Here is a 16,694-nt window from a genome sequence, read left to right as displayed (position 1 = left end):
AGAAGCTATCCAAATACATTACCTAACATGGAACATGCCCTAAGTGCAGGCCGCTAGGGTTTCTCGTCCTAGGGTTTGAAGTTTGCACAATCCCTTAATGGCGTTACGCCTTTACCAGCCATTCAGCGTTAGGTATGATTATTAAGTGAGTAATAGGTATTTGGTTTAGGTTGGGTTGTTTAGTTGATCTTTAGTAGATGGGGAACAGGGCCCTACGCAGTAATGGTAGGTCCAAAAGTCCCATACCATGTGCTCCTGTTCCACATAAGCGATCTCCTTGCATTAAGTCCACCAGGAGCAAGCAACGGACATGCCCATGTGGCTTTTGACTGGCTCTTTCCTGATCGATCTACCTTTCCTTCATCAATGTGCAAATAAAGAAATAGAGAAATCTAAGGATTGACTCGTGCAGCGAGTGACGGTGCCTCTGGTATTGGTATTGAATTTTGATCCCAATTTTTGAAACTATGATACGGATGGAAAAATTCAGAATCAAATGAAATGTAACTTATGTAAACCAAATAAAATTTAAATCATACTAAAACTTAGACGGCTAAAAACACGAGATTTCTACAAATTTCACCAATCACTTCGTTTCTTCCCCTCGATTCTCCTCACTTTTCTTATGTAGTTTTACATTCTTGCTCATTCCTCTTCCTTAATTGTACCAGAGATTCTTAAGTTTTTTAGAAAGCTCAAAAGTTGAATCGAACAAAACCCAATAAGTTAAATAAATTACCGAGATTGGATATGAATTGAATAAAATCAAAATAGAAAAATCATATAAGAACCGAATAAAACTGAACCAATCCGATTGGATTTCAATTCAAACTAATGAAAAGGAATTCAATCTCAGTTTAATTTCGTGTATATTTTGTATCTTGAACTGAGTTGAAATTATCAAAAATCGGGATTGACACTATGGAATCGTGAGCATGATTCTCAAGATTCCATATGGGTGGTGGTTTATAGACTTGATGGGCGAGTGGTAGTAGGACGTATGTATTGCAATCTTATTTTCACTTTCTTTTAATATTAACCGTCTATTTAAGTTTAGATTAATCTAAACCATCTATTAGTTTTTTATATTGTAACTGATTCCTAGTTTTTAGGGTGGAGAGATGATGGATGTGGTGGTTACTTAACTTGTCTAATATTTTTTTATATAAATAAATAAATAAAAATCCAATATAAACAGACTACTCTTTCGATTTTGTTTGGAAATCTCAATTCTCTCTTGTTTTTAGGGTGGAAAGATGATGGATGTGGTTACTTAACTTGTCTAATATTTTTTTATATAAATAAATAAATAAAAAATCCAATATAAATTGACTCCTCCTTCGATTTTGTTGGGAAATCTCAATTCTCTTTCTCTCTCTCTTTCTTTGCTTTTTCTTCAACGTTGTTCCTTCTTTCTATTGCCGCTATCATCATCTCTCTCTCTCTCTCTCTCTCAAAATAGAATGAGATAAGAAAAAAATCAGCACAACTATTTTCAGGCACTAAGGCTCTGTACTGTAACATTCTAAAAAATGGGTTCTGATGTTTTTTTATTTTTTTGAAACAGAAATGAGGTAAAATCTGTATGGGAAGCCCGGTTCAATTTCTTGTTTTTTTGAAATGAACCGGGCACTTATGAGACTTTTGAATCCTTTTTTTGGAGCATGAAATACTTGTTTTTCATTTTTAAAATTCATTCTGAGCAAAAGGCGTCGAAATATGTATCACTTATAAGTTATGAAGGGTAAATGGGGAAATTACCCTCAAAACATAACAAAAGTTATGTTTCAAGGTAAACCCTAACCCCATTTTCACTTGAAGGAGGCGAGAGGCGGGAAGGAGACGAGAGGCGAGAAGCTCTGCTCGGTACAAATCTTATGGACTACCATCTTTGATCTACCATCTTCAAGGTAAACGAAGGTCTCTCTCTTTCTCTTTCTCTTTCTCTTCCTTTCGCCGATTCTAACCAACTGTGTTTTGCAAGTTCATTTCCTCTTTTCTTTCACAGTTCTCAACAATGGCGTCGCTGATTCGGATGCAGAGAATCGTGTTCAATCAAGAAATAAGGAATTACAGTGAAGAACAAGTCGAAGGAGTCGCATTGAACAACCGGTGGGATGATATCAACAACTCCGAAGCATGGCAGGAAGGCATCTTCTATACTCCTTCATCGCCCTCGTAAAAATTCCTTCTCCATTAGTCGAATTTCTTGTTTACATTATTATGTTGAATAGTTTGATCTTTCCTCTTTGTCTCTGTTTTCAATTTCTTCTGAACCTTCTTGATTTCTCCTATTTTGCTTCTACTTTACTTTGGGCTACTAACCTATGAACTGTATATTTCTTGTTGCAGTAAGCAAGTATTACAACTATTCCACTATTTTTTTTCTTTACTCCGATTTGGTGTGTTTGTTTTTATTGTACATTGTAGTATTGTCGAGCCTGTACTTAGTTGATAAGAAAAAAATTTCTCCGTTCTATTTAGGTTAGGTTGGGTTGGGTTGTTTCCCTTGATTCTTATTGAAGTTGGAGGTAGAAGTATCAGTTCTTGCAAATGCGTTGCAAGTTTTTGATATTTGGTGCACATGATTGTGTCTTGGTCTAGGCTGATACTGTGAATTTCTTTAAGTGAGTGATCTTCAGAGAATTTAAACACATGAGCTACCCTCTCACTCCATTTTCTCTTGGGACTTCCTTGTAATGATTATATTCCTTTGCCCCGTTTCATTTGTGCCTTATCTTCTGTGTATGGTTTTGAAAATTTCTTTCCCCATGGGTAAAACATTGTTCTTAAACTTACTAGTCTTCATTTCATGGTCTTTTCATTGGTTAAATGTCAATTATGGTATTTGGTTCAGCAATATCCGCAACATTGGTTCTGTTAGTTCTATGTGATAATTGTTGGCGTTCGTTAATATACTTTGTAAACAGTGGATGGCCATACTCAGTCGTAGTGCTACTTCTGATTTGAGTTTTTTGTGTAAAGTGATCTCTTATTGGAAGTATAATATTTCAGGAAAATATTCCTCTCTCAATTTCACCAGCTAGTGATATTTTTTCTTTTGTCCTGCTTAACTATACAATATTACTTGTTGAATAGTCTATGTTAAGTTTTTATGCCCCAAGTGCAACTCATCCGGATTCAACTGAGAGTACCAGAATTTGGTTGGACAACACAAAAGGTTTTCTACTTGATGAATTTTATTGTGAATGGATGTAAGGGTTATTCTTTTCTCAGTTGCAATTAATGTAGGATTTATTTTCCCTCTTGCTAACCATGTCTGAATTGTATTTTTTACAATACATGCTATCCTCTTTGGACTGTACAAAAATGTGTTTGTTCTCAGCGCAGTTTTGGTTCTTTGAAGAAGCGTTTTCCAATTCTCAGCAAAATGCCATGTTTTCCACTGAACACCCAAACATGCATCGTCATTGCTTGGTGTGCACTTCACAACTTCATTTGGGAGGAAGAAATTGCAGACAAGAGTTTTAAGGAGTTTGGTGAAAATTGGTGGAATGAGGAGCCTGAAGAAATTATACCACCGGCTCACATCAGTATAAGCTTAGCAGAAAGAAGAAAATAGATGGATGATCTTAGGAAAAAGATTGCAAATGAGTTAGCTGTTAAAGCCGGAATGGCTCAAATTACATGATTACATTTTGATTATTGGATTTAAACTTTGGAGTAGTGGGACATGTTTTGCAGTTAAGAATTAAGTTGGAAGACCTAATTTATGCCATTAAGTTCATAATTAGATATTTTAAGAATTATGTCAATACTTGAATTTATTCTTGTTCATACTTTTATGTTATTATGATAGATCATATTTTTGTTGAAACATTTCATATTTCATATGGCAAGGAAACACGGCCAAATATTTCATATTTGAAGTGAACACCATGTTGTTGATATGGAGATATTCTTATTTGTCTCATTCAACTTAAGTTATTTGAGTAATAATGATTTTCGATACTTATAATTTATTAAAAAACCATTGACTATTCTTAGATTTTATTTAAAAATCACAACTTTGACACCCATGGTGAAGATGACACTTTATGTAAATATTGGTTTCTAACAGAAACGATTCTGTTAAGTACGAACCATACATGTTTCTGTTTCTTTCAGGTTACAAAATCAATTTTTTTTTGCGATTACCATACAACATTTAAGATGCAGAATCACTCCAAAAAAAGTAGAAATGCAAAAAAGTGTGCTAGCCCCAAAATCATATTAAAAAAACAGAATCGTTACAGTACAGAGCCTAAGCATATAAGAGACTTGGTCACACATATCAAAATATCGTGTTTACATATTAATCATTAGGGAAGGGATTTGAATAGTAAAGTTTGCATGTATGACAAAAGACAAATTTGAATTTATAAAGTGAACAAAGCTGTTAAATATCTATGATTTTATTATTACTTATTGAATAGATATTATTAACCTATGAGAATTTACCATGGATGCAAATCTTCATTGAAATTGGTAAATAAAACTTCAACTAGACTGGAGAGTGGTGAAAAAGGAAGAAGAAAGAAGGAACAACCTTGAAGAAGAAGCAAGGAGAGAGAGAAAGAGATGATCGAGATTTCTAAACGGAATGAAAGGAAGAGTCCGCTCATATTGGAATTTTTATTATTTATTTATTTAAATATTAATAATATTAAACAGAGTTGTAACTGTTTACAACTTTGTTAGCTTGATTAACATATTTACCATGTGTCAATCATATCACTTACGTGAATATTTACCGAGCTCCGAACGTTTTACATTCCTATTTTTCTGCACGTACCGACCATTTTGCTATATTTTGTATCTGAAACCGAGTTGAAATTATCAAAAACCGGGATCGACACTATGGAATCGTGAGCATGATTCGCAAGATTCCATATGGGTGGTGGTTTATAGACTTGATGTTCGATTTGTGAGCCCATGGCCCGAAACTTAAAAAATCATAAGATTTGTCAGACAGGTCCCATTACTTTTTATCCTTTGGACAAAATCCAAGATACCCAATTATCTGCACATGCGTGGGACCCTCTGCACGTGTTCCTATACAGACTTTTCAAGAAATACCACAGTTATCAAGCCTCCAATCACTGGACCCCAAACTGATCTCATCAATATCGGTAAAAGATGTCCTCAGGTGGACGTGGCCCCACCTATTGGATGGATCAGATCAATGTGATGTGGAACACCGAATACGCATGTTGGTTTGCCTGCAATTAATTTCTGTAGCGAATCAGCTTATAGAGAACTGTGGGACCTACCTTGGAAATTTGATGTGTTATAACTGTATACGTGTCCCTGGCTCTGCCTTGAATTGTGAGAAGACAAAAAAAAAAAGAAAGAAAGAGAGATTTGGAAAAACCTGAGACGAACAGACAAGTGACAAGAGTCAGAAGAGCAACATCACTGGGTGAGTCTATAGACTCTACACTACAGTTAAACGTGATTTAAGCTCTACTTTCTCCCGAATCCCCATACCTTCCCTCCCCATACCTTCCCTCCTTTATCTCTTACCGATTCTCCATCCAACATATAAATCTGAGCTCAGAAGCTGCACTTTCTCACCCATCCTCAAGCCATTTCTTCCTTCTTGGTTTCCTTTCTTCACCCTGTGTGGAAAGAAAATGTTGGTGGTTCTCTCTTTGTTGTTTGTATGCTCTTCAGTCTTCACTAGTCCTGCATTTGCTGTTAAAGCTACATATTTTGATGGTAATGTCTTCCTCTATCTCTTGTTCTATTTTCTATTTTTTGAAGCTTTTTGGGTGTTTCTGCTTTTGCTAGTTCTTAATTTCTTATTCTTTTACTATGTTTTGATGTGAGCTTCTTCTTGTTGTTACAATGTTGTCTCTGAGTAATGCTGAGTTAGGCCTCTCGTGGGTTTTATTTTCTCCATACAGTGCTGGTCTGGTGTCCTAAGCTGTTTTCTTTGAGTTGTTTCCCTCTAGGTTTCCAGCATTTTGAGCTGTTGATGATGTACTAAGCTGCTCATCAAGTTTTTTTCACTGTCTTTACTTCTTTTACTATGCAGATCTGTTTTGTTTCTTCCATTTACAGGTATCTTGGCTCATTCTTCTTCTATATGTGATCTTAGACACTTGATGTGTTGTGTTTCTTTGTTCCTCCTTATTTTTTTTATCTGTTCTTTGATCTTCTAAGCTGCTACTTGAGCTTGGTTTCTTTATCTTCTTTCTTCTTTTACTCTGTTTTTCTGTTTAGGTGGTTTGATTTATGATGGTCTCTTCTCATTTTTCTTGTCAAACCTGACGTTCTAGGCCATTTGCTCAGTAGTGCTTCTTTGGTTCCTATGTTCTTGAGGTGCTAAGCTGCTTATTGAGTTTGGTTTTCTTCAATTTTTTTTTCTTTTGCTCTGTTTTTCTGCTTGGATATTGTCATCTGTAGAGATTTCTTCTCATTTATGATGTTATGGACCATTTATTTTGGAGTAAATTACCGACCATTTCTGAGTTGTGGGGTTTTTCACCCCTACATTTTTGTGCTGTTCTTGATTTACTCACTCCTTATATAGAGTAGGGTTTATTCATGTTCATGTCCTCTTTTATTTCTTTCTTCTTTTTGAGTGCTTTCATTTACGGGCATTTCTTCTCATGTTTGAAGGGGAGTTAGGCATGAGTTTCTGATACCTCTTTATTCCTCTTACTCAGGATTTCTCCCAAATGGAAACTTTGAAGAAGGACCCAAGCCTGCGGCCCTTAACAAGACAATAATCAAGGGGAAGTACTCATTACCCAAATGGGAAATCAGTGGCTTGGTTGAGTATATCTCTAATGGTCCACAACCCGGTGGAATGTATTTTGCTGTTGCTCATGGTGTTCATGCAGTAAGGCTTGGCAATGATGCCTCGATCTCCCAAAGCATACCAGTAAAACCAGGCTCTCTTTACTCCCTCACATTTGGTGCTTCAAGGACTTGTGCACAGGAAGAGGTGTTAAGGGTTTCGGTTCCTCCTCTAATAGGGGACCTCCCTCTTCAAACATTGTACAGCAGCAATGGAGGAGACACTTATGCCTGGGGATTCAGGGCCACATCTAAGGTTGCTAAGGTGATATTCCACAACCCAGGTGTTCAAGAGGATCCTGCTTGTGGACCTCTCCTGGATGTAGTTGCCATTAAAGAGCTTTATCCTCCCATGCCCACAAGAGGTAGACGAACCATTCTTTATGTGTACTGGTTTTTATTCCTTTTTAGATCTTTGATCTAGCTTGTGTGTGTGAGGAGACTGAATTCAAATCTCTATCCGGTTTTGTATTTCTATCTTAAATTTGATAATTTTGCTGACTAGTTGCACAATGTCTTGCAGTTAACTTGGTTAAGAACGGCGAATTTGAGGAGGGTCCTCATCTGTTCCATAACTCCACCAATGGTGTTCTCCTTCCCCCCAGGCAGCAAGACCTCACGTCCCCCCTCCCCGGGTGGATCATTGAATCCCTGAAAGCTGTGAAATACATAGACAAAGAGCATTTCAGTGTTCCCTCTGGACAAGCAGCAGTTGAGCTGGTTGCAGGCAGGGAAAGTGCGATTGCCCAAATCTTGAGAACAAATCCAGGCAAACTCTACAATGTCACTTTCACTGTTGGAGATGCAAGGAATGGGTGCCATGGATCCATGATGGTTGAAGCTTTTGCAGGAAAAGAGACCTTGAAAGTTCCCTACAAATCCCATGGGAAAGGTGGTTTCAAGACTGCTAGTTTCAAGTTCACAGCAGTTGGACCGAGGACAAGGCTTACATTCTACAGTTCCTTTTACCACACAAGGATTGATGACTTTGGATCTCTCTGTGGCCCCATTTTGGATCAAGTTAGGGTGTTATCCGTTAGGCATTAGCTGCTGCTAGCTACAGCACCCAACCAAAAATCATGTTTAGGCCCCATTTCTGTAAACTTGGCTATTGTGGGACTTCATTCCTGGTTGTCTAGCAATCCCTATGGTATCTTTATTATCTAGTATCCAAGGGAGGCCGAATAGTGAAAGAGATCTACTATTTATAAACTGCTTTGAGAAAGTGACTTACATTATCATCTTCTAAATACATGAGATGCATATTTTCTGCTATAGGTGTGTTTCTTGCAAATGTCTGATCTAAATACATGAGATTACAGGTTTTTGTGCTAGACTGACTACCAGCTTTGTTTCAAGCATCCCATGGTAGGATGAAATGCATCTCCAGGGAATTGTTTAGGATGAAATGGATCCTGAAAAAACTTGTTCAAGATGGAATGCATCTGAATCAGGATTTTATTTCGTGGAATGCCTTTCAAATATGTTCTGCAGGAAAATGGGAATTGGGTGAGGAGATGGATCAAACAGAATTGGAAAGGCTCCCATGTTCTTGTATGCCTGCATCTAGAATCCTTGTATTCGAAGTAAACTCAATTAGTTAACTTACTTAAAAAAAGCTTGTGATCACACTAGTTGGCACAATGAGAGAGATCTTGATGGATTTCAAACTCAACTTTCCCTTTTAAAATTTATGAGGTATTTTATTCATTGTGCTAACATTCCTTGAAAGATAATATATACAGAACCCCCTTGAGTACAAAAGAAGTCTTTTCCTCAAAATCACAAACTAGGAAATCAAAGTTTAATCAGCTTGGGTTCACCACAAAATTAGACCATCCTTCAATTCAAGCAAGCAAGAAGATTCTACAACTTGCTTAGTCCAAGTAATGGAAACAAACAATTAGAAGTAACTTCAGCCAAACATGATATCGAATTAAGCAAGCATGAGTACCCTTAAAAAAATATATATATATATAATCCTCTACTACAAGCTCTTCATAAAAACTTTCTTGTAAAAAATTTCCATCCTTTTGTAAGGGGCGAAATGACTAGCCGTGCCCCATGAAAGGAAAAATGATGTTTCTGTGGATGTTTTTCTGTGCGTTTTCATTGACTCTCATGCAGGTGTAGGAACAACATTCTATCACAGAAAACACATTACTTTAAAAAAATAAATAAATAAATAAAAATCGAACTCTACATATAAGATCCATTTTGTATCTGAACCAGAGTGTTGATTTACAATGGACTTTTTCTTTAATACATGTTATGTTCATAAAAACTCTTTGTATACATATAAAATTGTTTATTTACATGCCTATATATGAACATTAATGTGATTATCTCAACTGATCTGGTTTCCATGCTTTGAGCCATTAAATCTGCTTTTCATGTCATAAACTCTATCTGCGTGTGATGAAATATATATCCATATGTTGTAGATTTAACACAAATCATAAATTCCAGGAGGCAATTGCTCCATGGCTCACTTTGAATGTACTAACAGATATATTCAAAACTGCAAATAGGTCCCCTCCTCCTGCACATACTCATAATCTTAGTATCACTTAATGTTGAGTTTGTACTTCGTTAACTTTTTGTCCTTTGCTGAAGAACCCAGTTGTAAGAAGAATTAATCTTATGAATAAGAGCTTAGTTGGTGAAGATTGACGAAGAGGCTCCAACTGGCTAACCTATTTTCTTGAAGGAGCCTTTTAATAGAAATTTGAGCCTTCAAAACAGTCCTCCATACATTTTCACCAATCTTATGGATGAAAATATGCTTTTATTTATTGTACTATCTGCTATAATGCCAATTGAATCAAGGTTTTAAAGTTCTGATTTGTAGGTGACAAAACGATTTCACACAAACGAGAGCAATAAGGTCATTTACTGTGAATGAGAGAAGGACAGAGAGGGTGCTAATGTACTCTCCCTTAACGACACTCAGAGAACCTTTTTCCTTTCGTTTATTAACTTAGGGCATCTCTCAATCATAGATTGAACAAGAATCTTCTTGAAGTTGTTTTACAAATTTCGAATTCTTTTAAAACAATTGTTGATGTATAATGTTTTTGTATTCCGTCGCAATTTAATGCAAGGAGTAATGGTGCAGGTGCCTCGACTGAGCGTAGTTTTGTACTTTCCAGATTTAGATTTTTCGTTTATATATTTGTAGCGAAGTTTTCTTTCGCAGTTATGCAAGCAATACTGAGGGGTGTAAGGACGAACACTGTAACTCTATTCTCCATTGATAATGAAGCAGAATTTCATCTCACTGAAGATGTAGGTAATTTTGTCGAACCTTATAAATCTACGTGTATTGTTTGTTCTTTATTTTTTATTATCTTCTGTATCGTTTTAGAATTACGTTTCTACAACAATAACGACACAAATAAAAGAGTTTTAACTTAGCTCTTTACCTAGGTTTTCATCGCCCATGCATGGTGACAAAAGAATCTCCTCATAAGGAAAAGGGCAATGTATCCTCCTATGAGTGGTTGTAGAGGTCAAGCACCCAGGCAGCTTGTGAAAGATAACTGGTCAATAAGGTCAATCGTTTAATAAATGTTCAATTTTGATTTTATTATATGAAATCGATTGGTTTTAGTTTCTCGTGAACCTTACCATGTGGTTTAACCGAATTCTCACTGTTTAACACACTGATACGAGTCATACGAAACCCCGTTCTGCAACATTTCGGGTCGTGACGTTCACGTGACTTTATGACGTGGCAGAGCAGTTACGTGATTCCTGTACGACCAGAGTCGTTAGTCGTTACCTCAGGAAGGAGGGGGAGGGTTTAAAAAGGAAAAAGAAAACGAGAAAGGGTCCATTCTGCTCTCTCTTACTCTCTTCCGAGTTCCGAGACTCTCTCTCCGTCTCCCGATTCCTGCCCTCTCTGTCTCGCCTCCTCACACATCTATTGTTGCCCTCTGTGCGGCGAAGAAGCTCATTCTCGTTTCTTTCGTGGAATTTTCATTTTCTTCTCCCCATGTAAGTATTACATCAATGGCGTCGTTAATTTCTCTCTGATCCTGAGAAGAATCACCATGAGTATTTTGATGCTTTTAATTTTTTTTCAATATTTGACCTATCTTTTGAGATATTTTTGGCTGAAAATGAGAAAAGGTTTGAGTTGTTATTCACATCTGAAGCGTTTTCAGATATTTTTGTGTTCGAGCATTGCGAGATGTCGAAAGAAGGAGCATTGGATCTGGCATCTGGTGTTGGCGGAAACATTGAGAAGAAAGAAGTTCTTTCTTCTGTTGATCAGTATATTATCTTCTTCCTTTTCTGTTTTTTTTTTTATCATTTTTTATTTCAGGTTTGGCAATGCATGTTCACCTTTTCTTCTCTTTTACCTTTAGTATATAAGTCAGTTAAAGCCCAAAGTGTTTGAAATCCATGAAAGCTTACGCAAGAATTAAATGAAAGTTTAGAGGATCGGATTTCGAAGTTCTTAGTATGAGGAATACGGAAATGTGTCTCCGTTGGAGCCTAACTCGTGTGCTGCAAGATTGAGATCAGTCTCCATCGGAGTTGCTTCTGTATAGCTAATGTGATTTCTTGGGGTTTTTGTTGTGGGGAGTTTTTCATTTATTTATTAATTTATTTTATTTCAATTAATTTTTCTGCATTATATAATATAGGTATGAGAAATATCATGCCAATTATGGAGGCAATGAGGAACAGAGGAAAGCTAACTACGCTGATATGGTATGAGAACTCTTTCCTATTTATTCTTTTATCCATTTTGATTGTGAATATTTTATTGTTAAATTGTCTAATTTTCGGTTTTAAGATCAGAATTTTTGTGAAGATAGTTTACAAACAGCTCCATACACAATATTTCGCAGAGAAACTTTCCTTTTTTCCTCCTTTCCAGTAATAGCAAGTGTCTCGTGAATTTTCATAAGTCTTTTTTGTGATCTTAGAACAAAAAAAAATTCTGTTAGTGGCATGGAATGGATAAAGAGTTCCACTGAAATAATATCCTTTGACCCTTTTTAGTTTCTTTAATCACCTTTTGGATTTTGAATATTGATAAAATGGTGTCTAGGTCTTAATTATTGCCATATTTTTCTTCTGTAATTTTCACTATTCTTGGTTGTTTTTTAGACTATGACAATGATTGATTTTTCTGATGAACAATGCACAAAGATAATGCTGTAGACAATGTCAGTGACTCTCTCTCTCTCTCTCTCTCTCTCTCTCTCTCTCTCTCTCCTGGGTTTTCTTGATTGTTTCTGTTTATCTTATTCATATAATGCATAGAGGAAGATATAGATTCCATCAGACTGCCCAAACAAATGAAATAATGAGATGATTCCCCAGGTTCTATTAAGCCCGAAAATTTGTGATGGACTCTACCGGTGAGAAATTATGCGAATGTTTAGCTTATTAAATCTTCCATATTATCTTTCAGATTAAGTGTAGGTGTTATTTTTTTTCTGCCTGTGATTTTTATTTCTTTTCATTATGGAATGGTGAGACAGAAGATATTACCCTATGGAGTGGAATGGTGGAACAGCATTTGTCTCACTGTTACCATTGACTCAGGATAAAGCCTAGTTCAACTAATTTCTTATCATTAAGCTAACAGATCTTTTGAAGCTGGATGAACTAGTGGATGTTTTAACCGTGTCAAAAATTGGTGCCTCTGCAGTATTTTTTGTGCGTTTATTAGAAAATTACTGTAGTATCCTGTCCAGATAACATCGTGAAAATTTCAGGAGTGTTCTTGTGTCTTTTTTTGTTTCAGGTTAACAAATATTATGATCTTTCAACTAGTTTCTATGAGTTTGGCTGGGGAGAGTCTTTCCATTTTGCGCCCAGGTCCGTTCCTCTCCCCACCCCCTCTTTTTTTTTTTTTTTCTTAGAGGCTCCATTAATTTCTTCTACAAAGCAAATTTGAACAAGTTGGATATTGATTTATTTGTTTCATCACTTCATAAGATGTACTAACCAAGACCACATTTTGTAGATGGGAAGGAGAGTCTCTTAGAGAGAGCATCAAGCGGCACGAGCACTTTCTTGCTTTACAGCTAGGTTTGAAACCTAAACAAAAGGTTTGATTTCACTCGATGTTCTTGCAGTGTAAATGCGAATAAAGAATCTGACAATTATTATACTTTTAAGCATTTGGTGCAAACAGTTGTGATTTGGCTTTTGTGAATCTGTGACTGTAGGTGTTGGATGTTGGTTGTGGAATTGGTGGGCCATTAAGAGAAATTTCTCGATTTAGGTAACTTATGATTCAAATGTTGAAGATCCATCTTTTGCAAGGAATTGAAAACCCTCAATCCTAGGAGTTATTTATCATTATGTAGTCAAGGGATGGTGAAAACATTTCTTGTAACTTGTTTACGTGTTTGTCTCTTAAACTATCTTGGGAATGGAATTGTTAGTCTGTGCACTGCAACTTGTTGCTGATGATGTCTAAAATATATATCTTAAGACTTGAGATTTCTGAAAGGTCAATCATTAAGGAGTTGCGCCATGGCTTGAAAATTTGAGATAAGAAAATACTTGATTTTAATGGTGTGCACTGTGCGGCCTATCTGAAATGAAACAGATATCTTACAATGTTCAAAATATACCACATGAATAGCATGATTTACTTCCTTTATGAGATTTTTCTTTTCTAAATTATGAGTCTGTCATCAAAATATACTTCTAAACCTTGCGTTTTGATTCTACATGGGGGAAAAAAAATGGACAATCATTTCAAATATGAGCTGTTCAATATTGCTATCAGCCATATTACAATTTTTAAATTCTTGAATTGAAAAGATCTATTTGTGACAAATCAAAGCCCAAACTAACAAGTGATGTTTACTGCCCAAGGTAACTTGTTTGATTCTCTCTTTTAAAGCTGTTCTTAGGTGCATTTCCTCATTTAGCTTTACCAGTGGAAATGCATGGTATCTTTGGACCTTTGATGCATTTACACTGAATTAAGCTAAGGAAGAGTTCTGAAACCCTGATTCTAATTAGGTTTTAGGACAGAACTTTGCTGCTGCATCATAAAATCTTGATTATTCTACATTAAATCTGAAACTGTCTAATTTGGGAGCTTAATTGTATAATGATCATTGGTCAACATGTAGATTGATTTTTTTTTCTCCATACAAATGTTTTTTTTATTAAATTTTCACCTAAATGGAAGTTCAAAGAATAAAAGTAAGAATTTTTTATGTCATTCAATTAAAGGTTATGTACTTCTTCGGTTCTTCCAGCTTGTGTCTCCCTTGTATTTCTGTGAATATGATTATTGTTTGTATTTGTCTTGAGAGGGAGTTGGTGCTTAGTCAGTATTATTTTAAGAGTTCATACTTCAGACTAACTTCATCTTTATGGAAGTTTTGAAAAGTTCAGATGATTGAATTTGATCATTTTAAAGAGAAGGCTCTGAGAATTATTTGACTTGCATGTTGCAGCTCAACAGCGATCACGGGGTTGAACAATAATGAGTATCAGATATCAAGAGGGAAAGTAAGTACTTCTCTTGTTGCTTTGCAATGATACCCTTCTGTGACAGCATTCATCTTATATGCTTTTTATATTGTGACTCCGTTGTGGGCTCATGGTATGAAATCAATCCATCTCTGTAGCAGTTACCTTACATGTTGATTGCTTTGCAGGAATTGAATCGCATAACAAGAGTGGACAAGAACTGTGAGTTTGTGAAGGTTGGTATTCCTTACATATTTATATTTTGTTCGTGTTCTTGCTGTGAATAAAGGCATCTTCCTCATTTCTGTTTTTTAACTTGCTAGTTGGTCTAAACTCTAAAGTTCCTTCTGAAGGTGATGGCTTTTGAGCTGAGAAAGACTATTAGTTACATAGCATATACCTGGTTCAAAACCCATCTTCATCCATTAACAAACTAATATTCGTAGAACCAATATTAATAATATGTCTGATTGACTTGCCTAACAAAAATACTATTATGAAATTCCAGTCCTTGACCCCTTTAATGGTATTATTTTATTGCAATGCAGGCTGACTTCATGAAAATGCCATTTGCGGACAATACTTTTGATGCCGTGTATGCTATAGAAGCTACTTGCCATGCACCAGATGTGGTATGCTCCTTTGAAGTGTTCATTTTGATTAATCAGTTATCTGTTGTTATGCCCTGAGTCAGTTAGCACATCTAGTTTCACTTTTTGAATCCATCTTGTGGCTCAGATTTGTTTGACATCTCTCTCTCTCTCTCTCTCTCTCTCTCTCTCTCTCTCTCTCTCTCTCTCTCTCTATTTGGTGAAATAGCTGGGATGCTACAAGGAGATCTACAGAGTGTTAAAGCCTGGCCAGCATTTTGCTGCATATGAGTGGTGTATAACTGACTCTTTCGATCCTAAAAACCAATGGCACCAGAACATAAAGGTGATACAGTGCTATAAATACTGTAAACTGCTTCTGTTTCTTCTCAACTTCTATTACATGCTAACACAAACTTAGCTTTATGGATACAGGCAGAAATTGAGCTTGGTAATGGCCTTCCAGACATAAGGTCAGCAGGGAAATGCCTTGAAGCTTTAAAACTTGCAGGATTTGAGGTGAGTAAACTGGAGTTGCACTTTCTGCTTAACCCGTTTCTCTAGTAAAGTTGATCCGAGTGAGAATTGGTCTATCATTGATACATTAGGTTATGTGGGAGAAGGATCTTTCCTTGGAGTCACCAATGCCTTGGTATGCACCTCTGGATCCTCGTCATTTCTCACTAAGCAGTTTCCGTCTAACATCTTTTGGTCGTTTCTTCACAAGAAATTTGGTAAGATCTCGGTGATCTGTAGTTTGTTTATACATTTGAAGCTTTGAAAAAATCTCTTGTTTGTCAGGGTTGTATGGGAAATAAATTGCTCACTTTTGCTATATCTTCTTGTCCCCATATATTATTGAGATCTTCTTAGTAGTTTATAAGTATGAATTCTTCACTTTTGCAGGTAAAGGTCTTAGAATATGTGCGCCTTGCTCCAGAAGGAAGTCTAAGAGTTCAAGCTTTCCTTGAGAAAGCTGCAGAAGGATTGGTTGCTGGTGGAAGGTTAGAGATTTTTCATGCAAAATGCCCATCTCTTCCTAAATCTTGTTGTCACATCTAATAAATATGTACTAGACTTTAGTTTCTGGTTTTTCTTCAATCACAAAATAATTAAAAAGAACAGAGACATGTATGAGCGATAAAGTTGGTAACAATGAGTGATATATAGCTAGTGATAGTTAACACAAACCATATGTAGCAAGTGGAGTTGGTTTGCTCTCTTTTTGTATGTTGTATCATAATTTTTGTATTAGATGCTGACAGAAATTGTAATTGACTTGTGTAGGAAAGAGATCTTCACACCAATGTACTTCTTTTTGGTCCGGAAACCATATTCAGGCAGTACTTCAGCTGAAGCTTCTTAAGGTTTGGGACATTGTTATTTTTACATTTGCCTTCCTTTCGCATTGGATGCATCAAATGCATTTTCTTTTTTAGACTGTTCCAGCAAACTCCAACCATGCTAGTTGTTTTTGTGATGGCACATTGAAGGACCGAGCTATTTTGTCATAATTGCTTTCATTTTAAGCTCCATTTGTGAAAATTGAAATTTTGGTCTTAGCAGTTTAATTTTTCTGAGATAACCAACCCCGGGATATTAGTGATACTTGAATAAGTCGACAATCTCTCAGAATTTCCATAATGATCTGGGTGTATTCTCCAGGTGCCTTGATAACGGACTACCAAGTAAAAACTCGCCTTGGTATTTTTGAATTTGCAACACTGCAATGGTGTCAGGCTTTCGGGCTAAAACCTGAGTTCAGTAAAGTAGACAAGTTGTGCTTACCTTGACCATAAAACAGTGGCAAGTAGTTCGCACCGGGAGAATATAAAG

The 16,694-nt window shown here is 36.2% G+C and overlaps 2 protein-coding genes across 2 annotated transcripts; both read left to right on the top strand.

Annotated features, from left to right (window-relative positions):
• Positions 1-5,414: 5,414 nt before the first annotated feature.
• LOC122071443 lies at positions 5,415-8,082 on the top strand. The gene is made up of 3 exons (XM_042635800.1): positions 5,415-5,721; positions 6,675-7,172; positions 7,331-8,082. The coding sequence occupies exons 1-3, from the start codon at positions 5,637-5,639 to the stop codon at positions 7,852-7,854; spliced, it is 1,107 nt and encodes a 368-aa protein (XP_042491734.1). The 5' UTR covers positions 5,415-5,636; the 3' UTR covers positions 7,855-8,082.
• A 2,566-nt stretch (positions 8,083-10,648) lies between these two features.
• On the top strand, positions 10,649-16,429 carry LOC122071445 (cycloartenol-C-24-methyltransferase-like). The gene is made up of 14 exons (XM_042635802.1): positions 10,649-10,806; positions 10,977-11,085; positions 11,463-11,529; positions 12,575-12,648; positions 12,797-12,881; positions 13,002-13,057; positions 14,253-14,307; positions 14,457-14,504; positions 14,817-14,900; positions 15,088-15,204; positions 15,294-15,377; positions 15,467-15,592; positions 15,765-15,862; positions 16,146-16,429. The coding sequence occupies exons 2-14, from the start codon at positions 11,003-11,005 to the stop codon at positions 16,222-16,224; spliced, it is 1,056 nt and encodes a 351-aa protein (XP_042491736.1). The 5' UTR covers positions 10,649-10,806; positions 10,977-11,002; the 3' UTR covers positions 16,225-16,429.
• The last annotated feature ends 265 nt before the right edge of the window (positions 16,430-16,694 follow it).

This window comes from Macadamia integrifolia, unplaced genomic scaffold (assembly GCF_013358625.1).
Source record: "Macadamia integrifolia cultivar HAES 741 unplaced genomic scaffold, SCU_Mint_v3 scaffold_227A, whole genome shotgun sequence".
NCBI lineage: Eukaryota > Viridiplantae > Streptophyta > Magnoliopsida > Proteales > Proteaceae > Macadamia > Macadamia integrifolia.
This window is presented reverse-complemented; position numbering and strand designations above follow the sequence as displayed.